The sequence below is a fragment of the Salmo trutta genome, chromosome 16 (genome assembly GCF_901001165.1).
Source record: "Salmo trutta chromosome 16, fSalTru1.1, whole genome shotgun sequence".
Classification (NCBI taxonomy): domain Eukaryota; kingdom Metazoa; phylum Chordata; class Actinopteri; order Salmoniformes; family Salmonidae; genus Salmo; species Salmo trutta.
The window spans coordinates 24,266,178-24,290,684 of record NC_042972.1 but is presented as its reverse complement, the minus strand read 5'-3'; the positions used below and the strand labels follow the sequence as shown (position 1 = coordinate 24,290,684).

Sequence of the window (24,507 nt, the reverse complement as noted above, 5' to 3'; positions counted from 1 at the left end):
TTCTTCCAATAAACAGATTACATAAACCCATGTCTGATTTTATAATATGCACTACTTGTAACTCATATCACCTTAAACTCAACCTAGACGTTGATCTACCCAATGCTAGGGCATTTGAGCAACGTCTGTTATATGGAAGATTGCCTGCTCCATGTAAAAAGCTGTGTTTGAATGGCATTTAAAGGCCCAGAGCAGTCAGTGACTTTCCTGTGTCTATTTATACATATTCTCAGAGAGGTTGGAATAATACTGTGGATTTGTTAAAATGATAATAAGGAAAGAGTTCCAAACCGCTCTGCCAATAACAGTTTTCCTTTTTTCCCCTCCCCACTCAGACCACTCGGACAGTCCTAGCAAAATTATTGCTTGAGAAATTGCTCTTTGACCATTTTAATTGAAAACCATCACAGAAATTATTTGATATTGAAATAAAAACTGCTGCATTGAACCTTTTAAAGGAGCAAACTAAAAAGATTTGGCATGGGTCCTGAGATCCTCAAAAGGTTCTACAGCTGCAACATCGAGAGCATCCTGACTGGTTGCATCACTGCCTGGTACGGCAATTGCTCGGCCTCCGACCGCAAGGCACTACAGAGGGTAGTGCGTACGGCCCAGTACATCACTGGGGCTAAGCTGCCTGCCATCCAGGACCTTTACACCAGGCGGTGTCAGAGGAAGGCCCTAAAAATTGTCAAAGACCCCAGCCACCCCAGTCATAGACTGTTCTCTCTACTACCGCATGGCAAGTGCGGTAGCACCGGAGTGCAAAGTCTAGGACAAAAAGGCTTCTCAACAGTTTTTACCCCCAAGCCATATGACTCCTGAACAGGTAATCAAATGGCTACCCGGACTATTTGCATTATGTGCCCCCCCTCTTTTTACACTGCTACTCCGTTTATCATATATGCAGTCACTTTAACTATACATTCATGTACATACTACCTCAATTGGGCCGACCAACCAGTGCTCCCGCACACTGGCTAACTGGGCTATCTGCATTGTGTCCCACCCACCACATGCCAACCCCTCTTTTACGCTACTGCTACTCTCTGTTCATCATATACGCATAGTCACTTTAACCATATCTACATGTACATACTACCTCAGTCAGTCTGACTAACCGGTGTCTGTATGTAGCCTCACTACTGTATATAGCCTCGCTACTGTATATAGCCTGTCTTTTTACTGTTTTATTTCTTTACTTACCTATTGTTCACCTAATACCTTTTTTGCACTATTGGTTAGAGCCTGTAAGTAAGCATTTCACTGTTGTATTCAGCGCACGTGACAAATAAACTTTGATTTGATCAGTTGCTACATCCATTTTTGGACTTATAAATTGATATTGATTCTTGAAGAATATAACTTCTAAATGCCTCATGAGCTTAGTTCAACTGTTGTACCCCATCAGAACCTAAAATATAACCTTGTCTTACTCAATTTTTGTAAACAAACACTATATAGCCTCAAAACAAGGTTAACTATAAGTTTGATATCATGAATGGTCAGTCCTTGCATCCATAGCTCCGTCTATGAATTTGAGAATAGTTAGTTCTCCAGCCCCATCCCTCAGCTTTTTACCGAAACAGGGGAGTCCGCTTTATTTTTTCTACTGCTGATTGCCACTTTAAACATTTCAGTCAGACTTTCTGTGCTCAGTCATTTATTCTGTATGTTAGTTACAATGGCCTTGCTAAAATGACAAGATAAAACATTATTCTTATTTATTTGGTTATTTCTAAAGTGGCTGAAGGGGAAAGAAAACATACAGAAGTGCTACTTGTTCTCAGGAGCCTTCTCAGGGGTGACATCTTGTTTGGTGGAGAATCGCTCCGTGAGAGTTTTCCACAAGCCCTTCTTCTCCTCATCCATCTGCTGCATGTTACCTGAGGTGGAAGAGACGAGGGGTTAGAGAGACATCAGAACCAACCATGCATGTTCAGAACACCCTGTGGAGTTCCTTTAGCCTGGGTGCCAGCCTCCTGCTGAAAGAGTGCAGGTGTCTAGACTGCAAAAGGGCCTCCAGGCTAGAGAGCCAGTCTGTTTCTCCTCTTGTAGAAAAAAATCTTCTCTGAACATGTTGGTATCCTCAAAGTCCACTAGATGGTGGTATGAGTCAGATTAACACCTCAGGTGTCTAAAACTGACAGAAGCGGACATGAAACATTAATACACTATATACACACAAAAGTATGTGGACACCCCTTCAAATTAGTGGATTCAGCTATTTGAGCCACATCCGTTGCTGACAAGTGTTTAAAATTGAGCACACAGCCATACAATCTCCATTGGCAAACAATGGCAGTAGAATGGTCTTACTGAAGAGCTCAGTGACATTCAACGTGGCACCGTCATAGGATGCCACCTTTCAAACAAGTCAGTATGTAAAATTTCTGCCCTGCTAGAGCTGTCCTGGTCAACTGTAAGTGCTGTTATTGTGAAGTGGAAACGTCTAGGAGAAACAACGGCTGAGCCACAAAGTGGTAGGCCACACAAGATCACCGATCGGGACCGCTGAGTGCTGAAGCATGTAGTGAAGAGTGTAGTCCTTGGTTACAACACACACTACCAAGTTGCAAACTGCCCCTGCAAGAAACATCAACACAAGAACTGTTCGTCTGGAGCTTCATGAAATGGGTTTCCATGGCCGAACTGCAGCACACAAGCCTAAGGTCACCATGCGCAAGCGTCGACTGGAGTGGTATAAAGCTCACCGCCATTGGACTCTGGAGCAGTGGAAACGTGTTCTCTGGAGTGATGAATCACGCTTCACAATCTGGCAGTCCGACAGACTAATCTGGGTTTGGCGGATGCCAGGAGAGCACTACATGCCCCAATGCATAGTGCCAACTGTAAACTTTGGTGGAGGAGGAATAATGGTCTGGGGCTGTATTTCATGTTTCGGGCTAGGCCCCTTAGTTCCAGTGAAGGGAAATCTTAATGCTACAGCATACAATCACATTCTAGACGACTCTGTGCTTCCAACTTTGTGGCAACAGTTTGGGGAACACCCTTTCCTGTTTCAGCATGACAATGCCCCCATGCACAAAGCGAGGTTCATAAAGAAATGGTTTATCAAATCAAATTTTATTGGTCACATACACATGGTTAGCAGATGTTAATGCAAGAGTAGCGAAATGCTTGTGCTTCTAGTTCCGACAGTGCAGTAATATTTAACAAGTAATCTAACAATTCCCCAACAAGTACCTAATACACACAAATTTAAAGGAGTGAATGAGAACATGTACATAGAAGTATATGGATGAGCGATGGCCAAACGGCATAGGCAAGGTGCAGTAGATTGTATAAAATACAGTATATACAGTGGGGCAAAAAAGTATTTAGTCAGCCACCAATTGTGCAAGTTCTCCCACTTAAAAAGATGAGAGAGGCCTGTAATCCCAGAACCACACGGGGGGACCTAGTGAATGACCTGCAGAGAACTGGGACCAAAGTAACAAAGCCTACCATCAGTAACACACTACGCCGCCAGGGACTCAAATCCTGCAGTGCCAGACGTGTCGCCCTGCTTAAGCCAGTACATGTCCAGGCCCGTTTGAAGTTTGCTAGAGAGCATTTGGATGATCCAGAAGAGGATTGGGAGAATGTCATATGGTCAGATGAAACCAAAATATAACTTTTTGGTAAAAACTCAACTCGTCGTGTTTGGAGGACAAAGAATGCTGAGTTGCATCCAAAGAACACCATACCTACTGTGAAGCATCATGCTTTGGGGCTGTTTTTCTGCAAAGGGACCAGGACGACTGATCCGTGTAAAGGAAAGAATGAATGGGGCCATGTATCGTGAGATTTTGAGTGAAAACCTCCTTCCATCAGCAAGGGCATTGAAGATGAAACGTGGCTGGGTCTTTCAGCATGACAATGATCCCAAACACACCGCCCAGGCAACGAAGGAGTGGCTTCGTAAGAAGCATTTCAAGGTCCTGGAGTGGCCTAGCCAGTCTCCAGATCTCAACCCCATAGAAAATCTTTGGAGGGAGTTGAAAGTCTGTGTTGCCCAGCGACAGCCCCAAAACATTACTGCTCTAGAGGAGATCTGCATGGAGGAATGGGCCAAAATACCAGCAAAAGTGTGTTAAACCTTGTGAAGACTTACAGAAAACGTTTGACCTGTGTCATTGCCAACAAAGGGTATATAACAAAGTATTGAGAAAAACTTTTGTTATTGACCAAATACTTATTTTCCACCATAATTTGCAAATCAATTCATTAAAAATCCTACAATGTGATTTTCTGGAATTATTTTTCTCATTTTGTCTGTCATAGTTGAAGTGTACCTATGATGCAAATTACAGGCCTCTCTCATCTTTTTAAGTGGGAGAACTTGCACAATTGGTGGCTGACTAAATACTTTTTTGCCCCACTGTACATGTGATATGAGTAATGTAAGGTATGTAAACATTATTAAAAAGTGGCATTGTTTCTACTGTGTAGTGATCCATTTATTAAAGTGTCTAGTGATTGGGTCTCAATGTAGGCAGCAGCCTCTCTGAGTTAGTGATTGCTGTTTAGCAGTCTGATAGCCTTGAGATAGAAGCTGTTTTTCAGTCTCTCTGTCCCAGCTTTGATGCACCTGTACTGACCTCGCCTTCTGGATGATAGCGGTGTGAACAGGCAGTGGCTCGGGTGGTTATTGTCCTTAATGATCTTTTTGGCCTTCCTGTGACAACATGGAGGGCAGGTAGTTTGCCCCCGGTGACGAGTTGTGCAGACCACACCACCCTCTGGAGAGCCTTGTGGTTGTGGCGGTGTGACGGCAGTACCAGGCTGTGATACAGCCCAAAAGGATGCTCTCGATTGTGCATCTGTAAAAGTTTGTCAGGGTTTTGGGTGACAAGCCAAATTTCTTCAGCCTCCTGAGGTTGAAGTGGTGCTGTTGCACCTTCAACACACTGTCTGTGTGGGTGGACCATTTCAGTTTGTCTGTGATGTGTATGCCCTGGAACTTAAAACTTTCCACCTTCTCCACTGCTATCCCTTCGAGATTGGTGTGGAAGAATTTGACTGGCCTGACCTCAACCCTTATCAAACACCTTTGGGATGAATTGGAACACCGACTGCGAGCCAGGCCTAATCACCCAACATCAGTAACCGACCTCACTAATGCTTTTCTGACTGAATGGAAGCAATTCCCTGCAGCGATGTTCCAACATCTAGTGGAAAGCCTTCCCAGAAAAGTGGAGATTGTTATAGCAGCAAAGGGGGACCAACTCCATATTAATGTCCATGATTTCTGAATGAGAAGTTCGACAACCATGTGTCCACATACTTTTGGCCATGTAGTAGAAGATCTGGTATTATTGAAGAGAAATAGGGAAGTGTGTATGTCCTGAAATGTAATTGCATTTTGATTTGGGTTGATTCATCTATTGTAACAAAACTACACCTATTATGTTATAATGATTTAGCTCAGGGATGGGCAGTGATGGGGGCCACAAAATCTGAACTCATCATGAGAGGCCACAGTGGCTTGCAGGTCTGCATATCCATACATGCAGTCACAGCTGGCCCTAGCATTTTGTTGGAGGCCCCCCTCTTCACAGTAGGGGGATATTTTTTTTTTAATAGTTAATTTCCTACAATTCTACTACTTTTGCCATAGGGTGGAGAACTTGTCTGCCGTTTTGAATATGATATCGGAGTGAGAGTGACTAACAAAATCAACGCCCTGGTCGGTAATTTGACCATGACTACTACAACTTTAGATAGCTGGCTAGACTAACTTACCAATCTTAAAAATGTTAGCTAATTGAGTGAGTCAGAAACCACGATTCCATCCACAGTTTTTATGCAAGTAAAGTCATACCATATAAAATTAAATAATAACAGAAGGGATGGAAACAGGAAGATTTGGTACAATTTCATAAATGCCGATAGATCATTTGTTCGTTCGACATGGCGGGATCTTTTTGTGTAGGTAAAATTAATTATGAGAAATGGCGGTGGAAACGGCTTCATAAGCAAATATTTATATACAGTGGCTTGCGAAAGTATTCACCCCCTTGGCATTTTTCCTATTTAGTTGCCTTACAACCTGGAATTAAAATAGATTTTTTGGGGGGGTTTGTATCATTTGATTTACACAACATGCCTACCACTTTGAAGATGCAATATCTTTTTTTATTGTGAAAAAAACAAGAATTAAGACCAAAAAAAAAAAAAACTTGAGCATGCATAAATATTCACCCCCCCCAAAGTCAATACTTTGTAGAGCCACCTTTTGCAGCAATTACACCTGCAAGTTTCTTGGGGTATGTCTCTACAGTGAGGGAAAAAAGTATTTGATCCCCTGCTGATTTTGTACGTTTGCCCACTGACAAAGAAATGATCAGTCTATAATTTTAATGGTAGGTTTATTTGAACAGTGAGAGACAGAATAACAACAAAAAAATCTAGAAAAACGCATGTCAAAAATGTTATAAATTGATTTGCATTTTAATGAGGGAAATAAGTATTTGACCCCCTCTCAATCAGAAAGATTTCTGGCTCCCAGGTGTCTTTTATACAGGTAACGAGCTGAGATTAGGAGCACACTCTTAAAGGGAGTGCTCCTAATCTCAGTTTGTTACCTGTATAAAAGACACCTGTCCACAGAAGCAATCAATCAATCAGATTCCAAACTCTCCACCATGGCCAAGACCAAAGAGCTCTCCAAGGATGTCAGGGACAAGATTGTAGACCTACACAAGGCTGGAATGGGCTACAAGACCATCGCCAAGCAGCTTGGTGAGAAGAAACAGAAAAGAACTGTCAATCTCCATCGGCCTGGTGCTCCATGCAAGATCTCACCTCGTGGAGTTGCAATGATCATAAGAACGGTGAGGAATCAGCCCAGAACTACACGGGAGGATCTTGTCAATGATCTCAAGGCAGCTGGGACCATAGTCACCAAGAAAACAATTGGTAACACACTACGCCGTGAAGGACTGAAATCCTGCAGCACCCGCAAGGTCCCCCTGCTCAAGAAAGCACATATACATGCCCGTCTGAAGTTTGCCAATGAACATCTGAATGATTCAGAGGACAACTGGGTGAAAGTGTTGTGGTCAGATGAGACCAAAATGGAGCTCTTTCGCATCAACTCAACTCGCCGTGTTTGGAGGAGGAGGAATGCTGCCTATGACCCCAAGAACACCATACCCACCGTCAAACGTGGAGGTGGAAACATTATGCTTTGGGGGTGTTTTTCTGCTAAGGGGACAGGACAACTCCACCGCATCAAAGGGACGATGGACAGGGCCATGTACCGTCAAATCTTGGGTGAGAACCTCCTTCCCTCAGCCAGGGCATGGAAAATGGGTCGTGGATAGGTATTCCAGCATGACAATGACCCAAAACACACGGCCAAGGCAACAAAGGAGTGGCTCAAGAAGAAGCACATTAAGGTCCTGGAGTGGCCTAGCCAGTCTCCAGACCTTAATCCCATAGAAAATCTGTGGATGGAGCTGAAGGTTCGCATTGCCAAACGTCAGCCTCGAAACCTTAATGACTTGGAGAAGATCTGCAAAGAGGAGTGGGACAAAATCCCTCCTGAGATGTGTGCAAACCTGGTGGCCAACTTCAAGAAACATCTGACCTCTGTGATTGCCAACAAGGGTTTTGCCACCAAGTACTACGTCATGTTTTGCAGAGGGGTCAAATACTTATTTCCCTCATTCAAATGTAAATCAATTTATAACATTTTTCACATGCGTTTTTCTGGATTTTTTTGTTGTTATACTGTCTCTCACTGTTCAAATAAACCTACCATTAACCTCTCTTGGGGAGGTGGGATGCTTTTAGAACAGTTGGAGCCCCCTGGATTGACGAATTTAAGCATTTTATGACTCAAAGGCAAGTGTAAATAATGCAAAAGAGGTGGCAAACAAGGTGGCAAACAAGGTGGCAAACAAGTCAGGCTGCTCAACTAATTGGTTTGCATACTGAGAAACTGTGAAACGCTGTGACTAAACTTAACAAAAAGAACCCACGGTTCACACTATTCAACAGCCAGTGAAAAATCACAAAATGTCATAATTCAAAGTTCTCAAACAGACTACTATTTTACACCATTTTAAAGATACACGTCTCCTTAATGTAACCACATTGTCCGATTTCAAAAAGGCTTTACGGCAAAAGCATAAAGTTAGGACAGTTCCAACACAAGAAAAACCACACAGCCATTTTCCTAGCAAGGACAGGCGTCACAAAAACCAGAAAACCAGCTAAAATGATGCACTAACCTTTCACGATCTTCATCAGATGACACTCCTAGGACATCATGTTACACAATACATGCATTTTTTGTTCGATCAAGTTGATATTTATATCCAAAAACAGCCTTTTACATTGGCGCGTGATGTTCAGGAAATATTTTGCCTACAATACTGCGGGGGGGGGGGGGGGGAGTATTTTCACGGCCGGATAAAAAAACGTACCCGATTAAAACTGGTTACTACTCTTGCCCAGAAATGAGAATATGTATATTATTAGTAGATTCGGACAGAAAACACTCTGAAGTTTCTAAAACTGTTTGAATGGTGTCTGTAAGTATAACAGAACTCATATGGCAGGCAAAAACCTGAGGAAAAATACAAGCAGGAAATGAAAATCTTGTGCCTGTACTTTTTTCAAGTCATTGCCAATGGAACACACAGTGCCTAAGGATTCATCTAGATGTCAACGGTCTTTAGAAAGTTGTTTGAGGCGTCTACGATGAACAGAGACCGAATGAGAAGGCTGGGAAGTTGGTCACCCAGGGAAGGACATCACTTCATTGGTGCACGTTCACGAGGGAGGATCCTCTGTTCCAAAACGTTTTTCAAGACACAGGACCCGTCCGGTTGAAATATTACTGAATCTTCACGTTCTAAAGGCCCTAAAGATTGATGTTTTACAACGTTTGACATGTTTGAACGAACGTAAATAGATTTTATTTTACTTTTCGTCGTCACAATTTCCGCGCGCTTCCTACATTCGGAGTAGCTGAACTGAACGCGCGAACAACAAGGCGTTATTTGGACATAAATTATGAACTTTATCGAACAAAACAACATTTGTTGTGGACCTGGGATTCCTGGAAATGCCTTCTGATTAAGATTATTAAAGGTAAGTAAATATTTCTAATGCTATTTATGCATTTAGATGACTCCAAAATGGCGGCTATCTGTATTGCGTAGTGTATTTTTCTGAGCACAGTAGTCAGATTATTGCAAAGTGTGCTTTCCCAGTAAAGTTATTTTGAAATCTGTCAATGCGTTTGCATTCAGGAGATGTTAATCTATAATTCTTTGAATAACAGTTTAATATTTTATCAAAGTTTATGACGAGTATTTTTGTAAATTGTGGTGATGATTCACCGGAAGTTTTGAGGGAAATACATTTTCTGAACGTCACGCACCGATGTAAAATGCTGTTTTTAGATATAAATATGAACTTGATAGAACAATAAATGCATGTATTGTCTAACATAATGTCATAGGAGTGTCATCTGATGAAGATTGTCAAAGGTTAGTGCATCATTTTAGCTGGTTTTCTGCTTTTGGTGACGCCTGTCCTTGAATTGAAAATGGCTGTGTGTAATTTTTGTCTATGTACTGTCCTAATATAATCTAACTTTATGCTTCCGCCGTAAAGCCTTTTTGAAATCGGACAACGTGGTTGGATTAAGGAGATGTTAATCTTTCAAATGGTGTAAAATAGTTGATTGTTTGAGAAATTGAAATTATTAGATTTTTGCTATCTTGTCAAGCAATCCCGTTACCTGGATGAGAACGGGAAGGGGGTCCCCTAGAGGATAAAGCCTAGGTCTGTGGAGTGTACGGCTTAAAGTGGTCCTATTGACAGATACTCCAATCTCCGCTGTGGAGCTTTGCAGCTCCTTCAGGGTTATCTTTGGTCTCTTTGTTGTCTCTCTGATTAATGCCCTCCTTGCCTGGTCTGTGAATTTTGGTGGGTGGCCCTCTCTTGGCAGGTTTGTTGTGATGCCATCTTTCCATTTTTTAATAATGGATTTAATGGTGCTCCATGGGATGTTCAAAGTTTCTGGAATTTTTTTTATAACCCAACCCTGATCTGTACTTCTCCACAACTTTGTCCCTGACCTGTTTGGAGAACTCCTTGGTGCCGCTTGCTTGGTGGTGCCCCTTGTTTAGTGGTGTTGCAGACTCTGGGGCCTTTCAGAACAGGTGTATATATACACTGAGATCATGTGACAGATCATGTGACACTTAAATAAAGTCCATCTGTGTGAAATCGAACTAATTATGTGACTTCTGAAGGTAACTGGTTGCACCAGATCTAATTTAGAGGTTTCATAGCAAAGGGTGAATACATATGCATGCACCACTTTTCCATTTTTTATATTTTTGAAACAAGTAATTTTTTCCATTTCACTTCACCAATTTAAACTATTTTGTGTATGTCCATTACATTCAATCAAAATAAAAATCAATTTAAATTACAGGTTGTAAATCAACAAAATAGGAAAAACACCAAGGCGATTAATACTTTTGCAAGGCAATGTAATAACCATCAAATAGAAGTAAACATGTTGCCCATCCCACTACGACTCGGGAAACCTTGTAGTTTATTAGGCTACAGATTAAATAACTTATGATGAACTTCACTGGGTGGTGAAAGTGCAAGGTGATCTTGATGGTTTTTTTCCAACAAATATCGAGGGTCTGATTCTGGTGACAATTGATGCTTGACTGCCGTTTGAAAAAATATATATATTCTTGCTCATTCATAATAACCTCATTATGTAGACTACCCTACACGCACTGCAAGCTGATGGCTAGAGCACATGTGATGTAACCAGAGTAGGCACATTTGCTACATTTGGATTTGCTACTACCGACAGTTTGTGGCAAAACTGTTGGTAGAGTTGAAAATGTGATGGAAACACAATGAACTTTAGATTTTTATTCGGTACATGAAAACTTAAGCGAAAAATAAGTTTGTGTGCATAACATCATCAGGGACTGATTTGGATGTGCAAGAGGTCGGTTTGGTGCAAAGACCACTGGTGCGAATATGCGCATGTTTTCTTTATTCAGATTTTAGAATATTCGCATGAAACTCTGTCGCCAATTGGATGGAATCCTAGCAAGTGACTGACATAAGAGAAACTGCTTGTGAATTGATCTGCGGGCCTACAAAAGCACAGGCCACCAGTTGCCCATCCCTAATGTATCTGCATGCATAAATAATGAATGTGATGTACTTGGGACTGTGTGTCCATACCTGTTGCTAATAGCATTCTACATTCTTCCACTGTGACACCTGTAAAACTGGTATCTCTTGTGCGGGGGAACTGTGAACAGATATTACAGGAGTTAGAGGCAATGATAACCCTCATTGACACACAACTTCATCAATTGGCTTTCTCCAAGATCTTTCATAGCTGCTGCAACAAGCAAATGCACTTGTAATGAACAGACATCGCTCTGTGTATGGTCATTGCTGTGGACTATAGCTCTTGAAAACCCTTCTCCATATGTAGGGTTTTCAGCCATTACATTCCCCCACATTTGGCTCTGTAAACTACAATTCCGACGTTCTGTTTAACGTTTAGAAACGTCAATAATCATTGCTTTCTAAATGGTTTTCGAAAAGTGCTGATATGCCTCTTATCGTACATGTCAGCGAGAAAGAATATTTCAAATAAAAAAAAGATACATTTACTCTAGCTGTTTTACAAAGATCCATACACGTTGTGCCTCCAGTTGATGAACTACACTTCCTCTCCAGTTAGCTTACACACAGGTGTTCGGAGCACACTAGATAGCTAATTAGCACAGGTGGCAGCCTATGTCTTTACTCTGTCTATATGAAAGATACGTTCCCATAGCCGCGGGAAGTAGGAAAAAATCTGAATTTAAAAAATATATTTATAAAATTAAAAAGTACTGCACCGGGCCTTTACTAGTATTAGCAGACCGATATAAACGTCTGTAGCACAGGCCAAAAAATGTTTTCCGCATCTCCACTTTGGCAAAAAAGGTAGTTGTATATAACAGCATCTTGCAGGATTCAATAGTTGGAATTGTAAGTGTTGTTTCCCTGACCCTTTCTCTGTGATTCTGGATACAGAACAAACCCCTGTCCTCAAACATTTATATCAAAAGGTGCAAAGTTATGGGCAAAGACACAAATCACCCCATCAAATTAAATATTTGTCTTGATCAAATAACAAGGAAAACAACCACTTTTTGTGCAGTATTAATTTACCATCCTTACAAACCACAATGTAAATGTACATTACTGTATTGTACATAGGTTGGTCATCTAGGTTTGTACCTATAGACTTACATTTACGTCATTTAGCAGACGCTCTTATCCAGAGCGACTTACAAATTGGTGCATTCACCTTATGATATCCGACTTGCCATCACCATGAAGAAAAACAATGCACAATACAGTAATTCAGTACATTGAGATGTCAAGTGGTCTGTGATGATGTGGCTCAGTTGGTAGAGCATGGCGCTTGCCATGCTAGGATTGTGGGTTCGATTCCCAGTATGAAAAAGTATGCACTCACAACTGTAAATTGCTCTGGAAAAGAGTGTCTACTAAAATGGAAGAAATGAATAGACCATTTCAGTTCACATAGAAATAACTTGCATTTGCTAAGTATTTCAAGAAACTGGAAAACATATCAAGCAAGTACATTTATATTCCACAAGTACTTTGAGATTATCGGTTTTGTAAAGAATTATCAGACTGAAGTTACACATGCTGATAAACACTCAAATACATTTAGTTAAAAATAATGTGCACTGGGCCTTTACTAGTCCTGTATTGATGGACCGATATAGACTTCTTCAGCTCAAGCAAATGTTTATTTTAATTTTGGGGGGATGCAGTGTAAGTGAATACTTACTCTTTCTCGGTATACATTAGTGTTGATTCGGGCCAAGCTTTCATATATTTGATCACACTTCTCTGGATCAGAGAGCTGTCAAGAAAGATCAGATCAGTTCATAGGGGGTCCATGCAATATAACCTAGAAACTATCCACATACAGATACTGTTATATGGGATTGTTTTTAAGATTTAGAGGCTCAATCTGTAAAATGTCCTGCAATTTCAAAATAAGTGTTTTTGCAAAGGAATAATGCATTTTTTTCAAAATACGTCTAAACCCATCATGTTGATCATAGGTTAGGCTGCATTTCCTCCTCAATCTCATTCGTTAATTTACCAAGCAGTAGCGGGGGGTATGGTTTTCAAATTAATTTTATGTTTTTGTAAGTGAACCACCCCCCTGTGCTGCTGCCCTCACTGCACGATTGTCGTGTCTCACCACAACTCAATTACATCGCTTGACTATAGCTCTATACTTTGATTTACATTGCTAAACATGTTTGTTTTGCATGCAACTGCAAGGTCGATATGGACGGGTGCCCCATCATCCTAGCTAAAGATAGCTAGCCACATTGGTTGACGTTCTCGTGCGACATTGTAAGTGGATTAGCTCTACCTGTGTGTTTTCACCTTCACGAAAGGCATGGGTTACTCTCTGCCGTAGAAACGTTCCTAAATCTCGGCCTTTCTTTGATTCGTCCCGTGGCCATTCTTCGCAGAGTTTCAAGAACCGACGGTACCGTGCTGCAGACATGTTCTGTTATGCAACGCTAAAAACAACACGAATAGATAAAGATATGAATGAGCAACCTGAGTTTGTCCGCTATCGGCGACCGTAGTTTTTTAGACCTGTTGTTAATGCTATCTCACATCCTTGGGACGTCCTTAACCCCTGTCCTAGGCAATATTTATCCTTCCCTAACCTTTGCCCTTAACCATTTGAAATGTCGACTTCAATGGGGTAGGGACATCCCAACGATCCCGGATAGCATGGACCCTGGTGTCTTTCGTTGATGGTGTTACATGTCAATTCTTCCCCAAATTGGAAAGACTATAATTTAGCATCAAGGCAAGCGCTCACATTCAACATTTAAGATGAGCGCAGCTGGGAAAAAGGCTATTGGGGCGCCGGTTTATGGTGTCGTAGAATGGATCAGTGCCACATGTCGACTTGCTACAGATAGAAATGATTTCAGAAGGTATGGGCCATATGGCTAAACATTCCTATTTCAAATGCAACGTGTTTCACGTATCATGTTAGCTAGCTAGCCAGCCAACTAGCTAGCTTCTTTGCCAAACATGCGCATGCTTTGCCCTTGGATATACCGGTATCAACAGCCCTGAGATAATTGCTCAGCAGTCCCTTGCTAGCATAACATTATCTGGAAACTAAGAGGGGTCCCCCCCCACACACACAACTCAACTGTCATTGAGTCAACGTGTAACTCAATTAATGAATATCTCCAGTGGTTTATTCATAACGATCCAATAATTGTATATAATTATATGAATTCGTTGCTAATCGATCTGCTTCTGTAGGAACCTACTGGTAAACCTGGGACTCTTTGCAGCTGGAGTTTGGGTTGCCAGGAATCTCTCAGATTTTGACCTGATGTCACCTCAACCAATCACCTAGTGCAAGAACAGGATGGATATCATGAGAGGTACAGGACAGGCCATTAACCTCAAATCAGAATTAATGTTTGATTACTATTGGTATTACTGTGTAAATTACTTGTATTCTTTCTGTAAAATGTGTAATATTGGTTGTTGCCAGTTGAATGTGGAATTAACAGAAGAATCAATTTATCTCATATTTTGTTTTCAGGTGTCTCAGACCAAAATGTCAGTCATAAGGGACAAGATCTTGGGCTTGTTTGACATTGCAGGTGACTGCCGAGTGACTGATCTGCAAAGGACCTTGCATCATAAATAACATCTTGTTATATTATTTGTAGGTCAGTCAGGTCAATTTACCTATGATACATTAGGGTTTTGATCCTCTCGAACGTGGCCATTTGTTGGTGATAGTCTGCAAACTGGTGTGCCTGCTTATTACATTATTAAAACTGTATGACATTTCTTTCAGTATCTCAACATTTTATGTACTTGTTAACTTAACGCAATAAATAACCATGTAAATAAGTGCTTTGACATTCTTTGTATCTTAAAAGTGCTAGAGAGAACTTAAACTGAGCTAGGTATGAATTCAAACAATCATATTGAAATTCTTCAAGAATGAAACAGTCAGGACACGCCCACTCAACCATGGTCAAGCAAAGGGTGTGCGCCATGCTCCAGCTGCTGGTATCAACCAATGATATATAAACCCTGGATTGCTGATGCTATGTATTGGCCAATGAGATCCTTCGAAGCCACCGGTTGGTCATATAGCACTCCTAGAAGGAGCAGTCCTCCAAAGGAATTAATGGAATTCTACAGTATTTCAATTAAATATTTAATGGACAAAATTACATGTATTTTGTTGTTGTGGTATTGGGGTAAGATAATGACATATTTTACATGCTTGTTCTGATTAAGCAATAGAACTGGCCTTCTTTAGACTAATTGAGTATCTGGAGCATCAGCGTTTGTGGGTTTGTTTACAAGCTTAAAATGGCCAGAAACAAAAAACTTTCTTCTGAAACTCGTCAGTATATTCTTGTTCTGAGAAATTAAGGCTATTTCATGCAAGAAATTGCCAAGAAACTGAAGATCTCGTACAACACTGTGTACTACTCCCTTCACAGAACAGCGCAAACTGGCTCTAACCAGAATCGAAAGAGTGGGAGGCCCCGGTGCACAACTGAGCAAGAGGACAGATACATTAGAGTGTTTGAGAAACAGACACCTCACAAGTCCTCAACTGGCAGCTTCATTAAATAGTACCCGTAAAACACCAGTCTCAACGTCAACAGTGAAGAGGTGACTCCGGGATGCTGTCCTTCTAGGCAGAGTTCCTCTGTCCAGTGTCTTCTTTTGCCAATCTCGTCACTATTGAAGGGAGTGGTACACAGCGTTGTACGAGATCTTCAGATTCTTGGCAATTTCTCGCATTGAATAACCTTCATTTCTCAGAACAAGAATAGACTGACTATTTCAGAAGACAGTCCTTTGTTTCTGGCCATTTTGTGCATGTAATTGAACCCACAAATGCTGATGCTCCAGATACTCAATTAGTCTAAAGAAGGCCAGTTCTATTGCTTAATCAGAACAACAGTTTTCAGCTGTGCTAACATAATTGCTAAGGGTTTTCTAATGATCAATTAGCCTTTTAAAATGATAAACTAGGGTTAGCTAACACAACGTGCCATTGGAACACAGGATGGCGCCGGAGAAGAAGGCTGACGTTATACATGTCCCCAAACGATTGTGTTTTTTGTTTGTTTATTTGCGTTGTTTGTAACTTATTTTGTAACTTATTTTGTACATAATGTTGCCGCTACCGTCTCTTATGACCGAAAATAACTTCTGGACATCAGGACTGCGATTACTCACCATAGACTGGCAGAATCCTTTTTTTCATTTAACGAGCCTGACGCGAATGATCTACTGCTTTCTCGAGAACAGGCCCAGATCCCTGTGATTTGCGTGGAGAGGAGGCGGAGAAAAAGGGGCCAGAGGGCGGGCTGTCTAAGGAGAATTCATAGGCGAATAAACCTCCACTTCCTTCCATTCTGCTGGCAAACGTGCAATATTTAGAGAATAAAATAGATAACATACGCGGAAGATTAAACTACCAACGGGACATTCAAAACTGTAATATCTTATGCTTCACTGAGTCGTGGCTGAACGAGGACACTATCAACATACAGCTGGCTGGTTATACGCTATAAAGGCAGGATAGAACAGCGGCGTCTGGTAAGACAAGGGGCGGCGGACTTTGTATTTTTGCAAATAACAGCTGGTGCACGATATCTAAGGAAGTCTCGAGCTATTGCTCACCTGAGGCAAAGTATCTCATGATAAGCTGTAGACCACACTATCTACCTAGAGAGTTTTCATCTGTATTTTTCGTAGCTGTTTGCATACCACCACAGACTGAGGCTGGCACTAAGACAGCATTGAATGAGCAGTTTTCCGCCATAAGCAAACAAGAAAACGCTCACCCAGAGGCGGCGCTCCTAGAAGCCGGGGACTTTAATGCAGGAAAACTTAAATCCATTTCACCAAATTTCTATCAGCATGTTAAATGTGCAACCAGAGGGGAAAAAAACTCTGGACCACCTTTACTCCACACACAGAGACGCATACAAAGCTCTCCCTTGACCTCCATTTGACAAATCTGACCATAATTCTATCCTCCTGATTCCGGCTTACAAGCAAAAATTAAAGCAGGAAGCACCAATGACTAGATCAATAAAAAAGCTACAGGACTGTTTTGCTAGCACAGACTGGAATATGTTCCGGGATTCCTCCGATGGCATTGAGGAGTACACCACATCAGTCATTGGTTTCATCAATAAGTGCATCGATGACGTCGTCCCCACAGTGACAGTATGTAAACTCAGCAAAAATAGAAACGTCCCTTTATCAGGACCCTGTCTTTCAAAGATAATTTGTAAAAATCCAAATAACTTCACAGTTTTTCATTGTTAAAGGTTTAAACACTGTTTCCCATGCTTGTTCAATGAACTATAAACAATTAATGAACAAGCACCTGTGGAACGGTTGTTAAGACACTAACAGCTTACAGACAGAAGGCAATTCAGGTCACAGTTATGAAAATTTAGGACACTAAAGAGGTCTTTCTACTGACTCTGAAAAACACCAAAAGAAAGATGCCCAGGGTCCCTGCTCATCTGCGTGAACGTGCCTTAGGCATGCTGCAAGGAGGCATGAGGACTGCAGATGTGGCCCCCTTTTACACCGCTGGTACTCTCTGTTGTCATCATCTATGCATAGTCACTTTAATAACTCTACCTACATGTACATATTACCTCAACTAACCGGTGCCCCCGCACATTGACTCTGTACCGGTACCCCCCCTGTATATAGTCTCTCTATTATTATTTTACTGCTGCTCTTTAATTACTTGTTACTTTTATTACTTATTCTTATCCATATTTTTTAAACTGCGTTGTTGGTTACAGGCTCGTAAGTCAGCATTTCACTGTATGGTCTACACCTTTTGTATTCTGCGCATGTGACTAATTACATTTGATTTTATTTGATCTGATGGTTGCTGATAATGGGCCTCTGTTCGCCTATGTAGATATTCTATTAAAAATCAGCCGTTTCCAGCTACACTAGTCATTTACAACATTAACAATATCTACACTGTATTTCAGACCTATTTAATGTTATTTTAATCAACAAAAAATGTGCTTTTCTTTCTAAACAAGGACATTTCTAAGATACCCCAAACTTTTGAACGGTAGTGTGTCATTATTTTACATCCATATAGTGGGGACAGTAACATTAGTACTTTAACATTTTTTTACTTTTAAGGAAAATATCTTTATATATTTTTTTTAGCTCACATATAATTTAAAAGGATGCATTAATGTGTCCACAATATAATACATGTGGAAAAAAACGAATTTTGACATTAATAAATGCATTTCTATAGCTTCCAAAATATTTTTTACAATGGTGGGGGAGTGCCAAGATGGAAGCACAGTGGCTTCAATACAGTCATCTAGTGTATATATAAGTAATTGGTGTCAACAATGCAATGACCAGCAGTGTTGAATAGTGTGAAGACAGATAGGGGAGACTTGTTTGTGGAGATGATTGTGCTGTTAATGGGATTGGAGAGGATGGGAGTGGTGGTAAGCTTTTGATGGGTTCCCGTCCATGTGGGTGTGGAAGGTAATGAGAAGGCCGATGTGGTGGCTAAGAGTGCTGTGAGGATAGGGGGTAGTTTTCAGGTCCCGCTGGGCCGCAGGGAAGTCAAATCCTTGATCCGGGCAAAAGGGCTTCATATTTGGCAGAGGTCAATTTATTTGGTTATTCCAAATCATTACTTGTTAAATTTCAAATCATATTTCGTTAAACTTCAAAATAATAAACAATTGAAACAATAAATAATCAATCCAACTTAAGTTAATCAAATCAAAAGAAAAACAAACAATTACCAAAAATTAAACTAAAAAACAAATGTATTCAATGAAATCACTTTTAACAATTATCAGTCCGTCAATTTGTTAGTCAGTCAGTGAGTCATGGTTGGTCAACGTTGTGTTTGTGTCTTTGTGTTGGGGGAAGGGGTGGGGTCTGAGCTGGCAGTTGCTGGATGAAGGTGGCAGTTGTGGTTGGTCGATGCTGTGTCCAGGGTTGGTGCTGGTGTTGGGGCTAGGACCGGGAAAACCTGGGTTGGTGTTGGGGCAGGGTTGGAAATCATGCTGGTGCCAGAGCTGGAAAACCAGGGGTTAGTGTTGGGACAGTGGGCCTGGGAAAAATAGGAACCAGGAACCGGGAAACTGGGGATGGTTCTGGGTCGGGATCTGTAGAGGGGAGGAAAGACAAACTGAGGAGCAAGCAGACACACAAGGGAGACCTAGACCAAAAGGTCAATGGTGGTACTTCCCTGTGGCCTGCTCGCTCTGGGTGAAGGTGTAATCTTTGGTTCCTCCTCCCAGCCTCGTCTGGTGCTGGGGCTGGTGCTGGTTACCGGGATCTGGATTCATGCTGGGGCTGGTGCTGGATCTGCTGAGGGGAGGAAGGACAACCTGTGGAGCAAACAGACACACAAGGGAGCTCTAAACCAGGAGGTAAATTGTGGCACTCCCCTGTGGTCCGCTCGCTCCAGGGGAAGGTCTGGTGTTTAGTCCCTCCTCCGCGCATTGTCTGATGGTCTGGTGCTGGGACTGGCCAATGGGATCTGGATTGGTGCTGGGACTGGTGCTGGATTTGCAGAGGGGAGGAAGGACAACCTGAGGAGCAAGCAGGCACACAAGGGTGCCCTGATGGCACTCCCTGTGTTCTGCTCGCTCTGGGTGAAAGTCTGATGTTTGGTCCCCCCTTCGCCCCATTGTGTTGGTGGATGGTTCATGATTCTGGGCTGGTGCCGGTTCTGTGAGAGTGATAGTGGGAGGTAGGGGTAGGGACAAATGTTGAGAGTGGGGGTAGAGAATGTGTCCATCGGCCTTGGATGGTTCGGGGGGAGTGGTTGGTGGCATGGGGCGTGGAAGAGGAGTGATGCGGCAGTGAGGCTGGACGCTGAAGACTGGAGGACGGGTCTGGGATTTGTCTTGGTCTAGGCGGCTTGGGGGATGGTTTAGCTGTGGATGTCCTTCCATCTTGCCAACCCCATACCACCTTCGCCTGGTCCGGGTCTTTGTGGATATCTGTGATGGCGTGATCCCTGAGAAGGAGCGGCAGGGTAGCCTAGTGGTTAGAGCGTTGGGCTAGTAACCGAAAGGTTGCAAGTTTGAATCCCTGAGCTGACAAGGTACAAATCTGTCATTCTGCCCCTGAACAAGGCAGTTAACCCACTGTTCCTAGGCCATCATTGAAAATAAGAATTTGTTCTTAACTGACTTGCCTAGTTAAATAAAGTTTTCAAAAATTGTTTTTAAAAAGGATGGTGATCCTTTTGTTTGTTGTTGGTAGACCCAGTATGTTCCTTGTCTCCCACAGAACCTGCTTAATGGTGCTGATGATCCTCCACTGCTGGCAGAGCTGGGTGGTGGTGCATTCGCAGGGAGAACCGTTCAGGATGTTCTCCGCTGTCAGGAAAGGTAGGGTCAGCCACCTGTTGGGGGAGACAGAGGGAATAAACAGCGCCCAGATCCACCTGGCCACGGTGCACTAAACAAACAGGTGGTAGATGTTTTCAGTGTCAGTGCATCCGTGGGGGCAGCGCTCTGTACGTACTATGTGCCGTCTATACATTAATTCCCTAGTGGGGACACACTGAAGAAGCCGAAATGTCTGTGTACGCTATCCTTGATGCAGTAAAAATAAAAAACATTGAATAATGAAGTTAGCTTTATGCGACATACTGTATTTTGGAGTAGAAACCCATTACACCTCTTTGTTTGTCTGTATTTGTGGGTTTTAGGCATCAGCCAAGCTTCTGGGAGAGTGCGATGATTCTCTTTTGGCTAGTGGGGATGCAACCATGAACAGCCATCCATGATGCTGTGGTGATTGACATTTAACCATACCTGTTGCGAGTTCACAGCTTAGCTGGCTCTCAGGCGCGCAATGGTGTCCTTGGAGCAGTTGTAGGCCATGATGTCCTTGTACTTCCACGATGCTAGCCCAGCCATGGGCAGACCTAACCTGAAGGCAAAATCTCTCCGCGTCTTGAACACTGGCGGGGGGTTCCAGCAATTGTGCACAGTGTGGTCGATTTTGCGAGTCTGAGGGTTCTGAGAATGGGGGTGGCAAAATACTGTTCAAAGTAGCTGGCTTTCCTGTCTTGTGGATGATGGTGACCAAGTTGGATAGTCCCTGTGCCCTAATGATGTTAATAAGATGATGATCTTTGGCAAAGGGAGTGGGATGCTAGTAGTAAGGGGAGGCAATTTTTATCGCATGCACCAGTCAGTAAAGGAAGAGGCGGGGAGTATGAGATGTAGGAGAGAGGAAGTTGTGTGGAGTAGACTACGGTTTAGGTACACAGGTTTGAATGTCACGTTATGGATGATAGGTCTGTGTGATGAGTGTTTAGTGGAGGAAACGGTGGAGTGTGTGGATATTTTGTGAACAGTATGATGCAGATAGGGAGAGATTGTGTCAAAGGGTTAGAGAGGCTGGTTGAGGTTTGGGTGGTGTAGTGGGGGGAAGGGAAGTGGTGTCTAGGGCTCTATTTCGCTTTTTTTTTTTACAGGAACATGAATAATTCAAATAATTTAATGTCGTTAAGCCATGACTGGCCTCACTCCAGTACAGTAGATGGCGGGGTACGCACCTTTAAAGTTGGATGCGATCCGCCAACCCAATCCCGAAGCAGAAGGAGGACGAAGAAGAAGAAGAAGAAGAAGAAGAAAAAAAAAAAAAAAAAAAAAAGAACGCAACGACCAGAAATAAGTAAGTAACGTTATGCTTTAAAGGTGTCGATAGATCGATGAATAGATTAACTGTAGGATCAATGAGCTGTAGCCTACTAATGAATTTGTCAAAATAAATGATATGTGGGAAGTAACTGGAAGGCATGAGCGTGGTTCCAGTTCAGCCTTGCATTTCTAGGCTAACTATCATGCTAGCTGGCTACTGTAGTTCCTCTGGGATGCTCGTTTTAGGTGCAAAACTCGTACTAACGCACACTATTCTGATAATGTTTTGGTCAGCGTGGAGTTTCATTCATCAACATGTAATGTTGCCACATGTTCAAATTCCCCTAGGAGCAGTCCATGGCTTCTTCAGACGTCTTTGTTGCTGCTGCTCGCAAATGTCTACGAGTTGGAAAGAAACGCTTCTCCGCCACTGTGAGTCTGAACCTGGCTACTCAGGTCCTGGCTGTGGACTTGGGCCTGAAGCCCGCTCTGCTATATGACAGTAATACAGCATCTGCAGAGCAGGTCCAACAGTATTTAAACTCTCTGCAGGCTGCACAACTTGTGTCTAAATCTCTCCAGACATTGGTCATCAGTGAGAATTCCTTGATTGTGAACCCATCCCTAACTATAGCAAACCTGGAGGCACTTCTCTTGAGGAGGACTGTGACTGTGGTGGATGTATGTCACTCACTGGAGCAGCCTGCCATCACTGAGCTACAGTGGGGAGCTATCAGGGACATGATTCAGGCTTTACTGGCTCATATTAGACAGTTTGGGCAACATTCTGTGATGAGAAATGTCCCTCACCGAATTGAAAAGAGACATTGTGAGACATGGAATCTGTGTACTCTATTCGGGATTCTATTGGGCTACCCCTCCACATACTGGTTTGACCAGAACAGGAGCTTTGAGAACTGCCTAGCTATGTCTCCACTGGTGGTAACCAAGGCTGTGGCATCCTGGCAGGGTGGTGGTTCTGGAGTTGAGGGTCACAGGTGTTGCCTGTATTCCTTCAGCACCCCAGAGATGTTGCAGGCAGAGACACTGTCAGTGATGGCTAGCTGGACTACACAGCTTCAGGAACGATTTCAGCAGCAGAAGGTCTTCTCTGGACTCAGTGTAACCAGATCAACTGTCACCTTACCTTCTGTGGCTCTATGATTATAATGGCACTTTGTGGATGGATATTGTATGAAAAATGTGACGGTAGTTGTATTTTGGAAATTGTGTGTAAAACAATTGATAAGCAAACATTGAAGAAGCACTTGTTCATGTTTCCAAACTGATTTACATAATCAGTTTGGAAACATAATTTATTTAAAATATAAATGCATTTGTGAGGGAAGTTAACACCAATAACTACATCAAGCTTGTGGCAACAAACTTGTTGGATGCAGTGCGTTTTTGTTTTGGTTGTTTCAGATTGTTTTGCCCAATAGGAACTGAATGGTGAATAATTAATATTGTGTCATTTTGGTGTCACTTATTGTAAATAAGAATATATGTTTCAGAACACTCTTACATGAATGTGTATGCTACCATGATTAGGAGTAATCATGAATAAATTGTAAATGATGAGTGAGAAATTAAGAGGCGCAAAGATCATGATCTTTATTCCTGATTTTGGAGGTATTTCATTTTTTATTTAACTAGGCAAGTCAGTTAAGAACAAATTCTTATTTACAATGATGGCCTACCCCAACCAAACCCTAACCCGGACGGCACTGGGCAAATTGTGCACCGCCCTATGGGACTCCCAATCACGGCCGGTTGTGATACAGCCTGGAATCGAACCAGGGTCTGTAGTGACACCTCTAGCACTGAGATGCAGTGCCTTAGACCGCTGTGCCACTCGGGAGCCCAAAATAGTATAATATGATCACTGTTATTCATGATTATCTGTAATCATGGTAGAATCCACATTAGTGTTCAGAAACATTCTATTCTTTTTTTACCATAAGTGACTCCAAAATGACTATACATTATTCGCCATTCACTTCCTATTGGGCAAAACAGTCTGACACACAACCAAATCAAACTGCATATGCATCCAACAAGTTTGTAGAGTCACAAGCTTGATGTAGTCATTGTGTGCTAGGAATATGGAACCAAGTACTTATTACTTTTTCAAATGGGTGGGCTAGATGCATAAAATTCCTTCATTTCTAAACAATAAAACATATGTATGAAAATACCCTCAAATTAAAGGCGCCATTCTATACTGTCGGCTCATATGAAACATTTGATCTCAAATCCAAAATGCTGGCGAAAAGAGCCAAATACAGAGAGGAGTGTTTATACTAGTTAGCTAAAATGATGTACAGGCTAAAGGCATCCGTATGCTTCTCAACCTAAACAGACTTCGGTGAGTTTTTTTGGTTTGGGCATACAATTTTTTTCTGGAAGCAAGCCGAAGTTCTGTGCTGAAGTCTACGCCCCTTCGTTGGTGATTGGTCAACGGTAAGGATTCTTCAAAGTCTTTGTTGTCATTCAAAACAATGCAACTTGTTTTCATGCATTTTTTTTTCATTGAATACTACTGCACCTGACATGTAATTAGTTAGATGTAAAATTGTGTGACTAATCTCTTTGGCAAAAATGTAAAAATGAATGAAAGATTTCTTGACTTATAGATTAATTCTGACTTTTGAGGAAGTGTTTACTGGCTACGTCTCAATGTACAATT

The 24,507-nt window shown here is 42.0% G+C and overlaps 2 protein-coding genes and 1 long non-coding RNA gene across 3 annotated transcripts; 2 read left to right on the top strand and 1 right to left on the bottom strand.

Moving 5' to 3' along the window:
• Window positions 1–1,646: 1,646 nt before the first annotated feature.
• LOC115150363 (ubiquinol-cytochrome-c reductase complex assembly factor 2-like) lies at window positions 1,647–13,863 on the bottom strand. Its single transcript, XM_029693569.1, has 4 exons — window positions 13,487–13,863; window positions 12,887–12,961; window positions 11,248–11,317; window positions 1,647–1,886 (listed from the first exon to the last, which is right to left on the bottom strand). Exons 1-4 carry the CDS (start codon window positions 13,622–13,624, stop codon window positions 1,777–1,779), a joined length of 393 nt encoding a protein of 130 aa, XP_029549429.1. The 5' UTR covers window positions 13,625–13,863; the 3' UTR covers window positions 1,647–1,776.
• A 30-nt stretch (window positions 13,864–13,893) lies between these two features.
• LOC115150364 (uncharacterized) lies at window positions 13,894–15,015 on the top strand. The gene is made up of 3 exons (XR_003867101.1): window positions 13,894–14,069; window positions 14,410–14,534; window positions 14,699–15,015. It is a non-coding gene; the product is annotated as an uncharacterized LOC115150364 (long non-coding RNA).
• A 6,801-nt stretch (window positions 15,016–21,816) lies between these two features.
• c16h1orf74 (chromosome 16 C1orf74 homolog) lies at window positions 21,817–23,411 on the top strand. The gene is made up of 2 exons (XM_029693567.1): window positions 21,817–21,852; window positions 22,167–23,411. Exon 2 carries the CDS (start codon window positions 22,176–22,178, stop codon window positions 22,980–22,982), a length of 807 nt encoding a protein of 268 aa, XP_029549427.1. The 5' UTR covers window positions 21,817–21,852; window positions 22,167–22,175; the 3' UTR covers window positions 22,983–23,411.
• The last annotated feature ends 1,096 nt before the right edge of the window (window positions 23,412–24,507 follow it).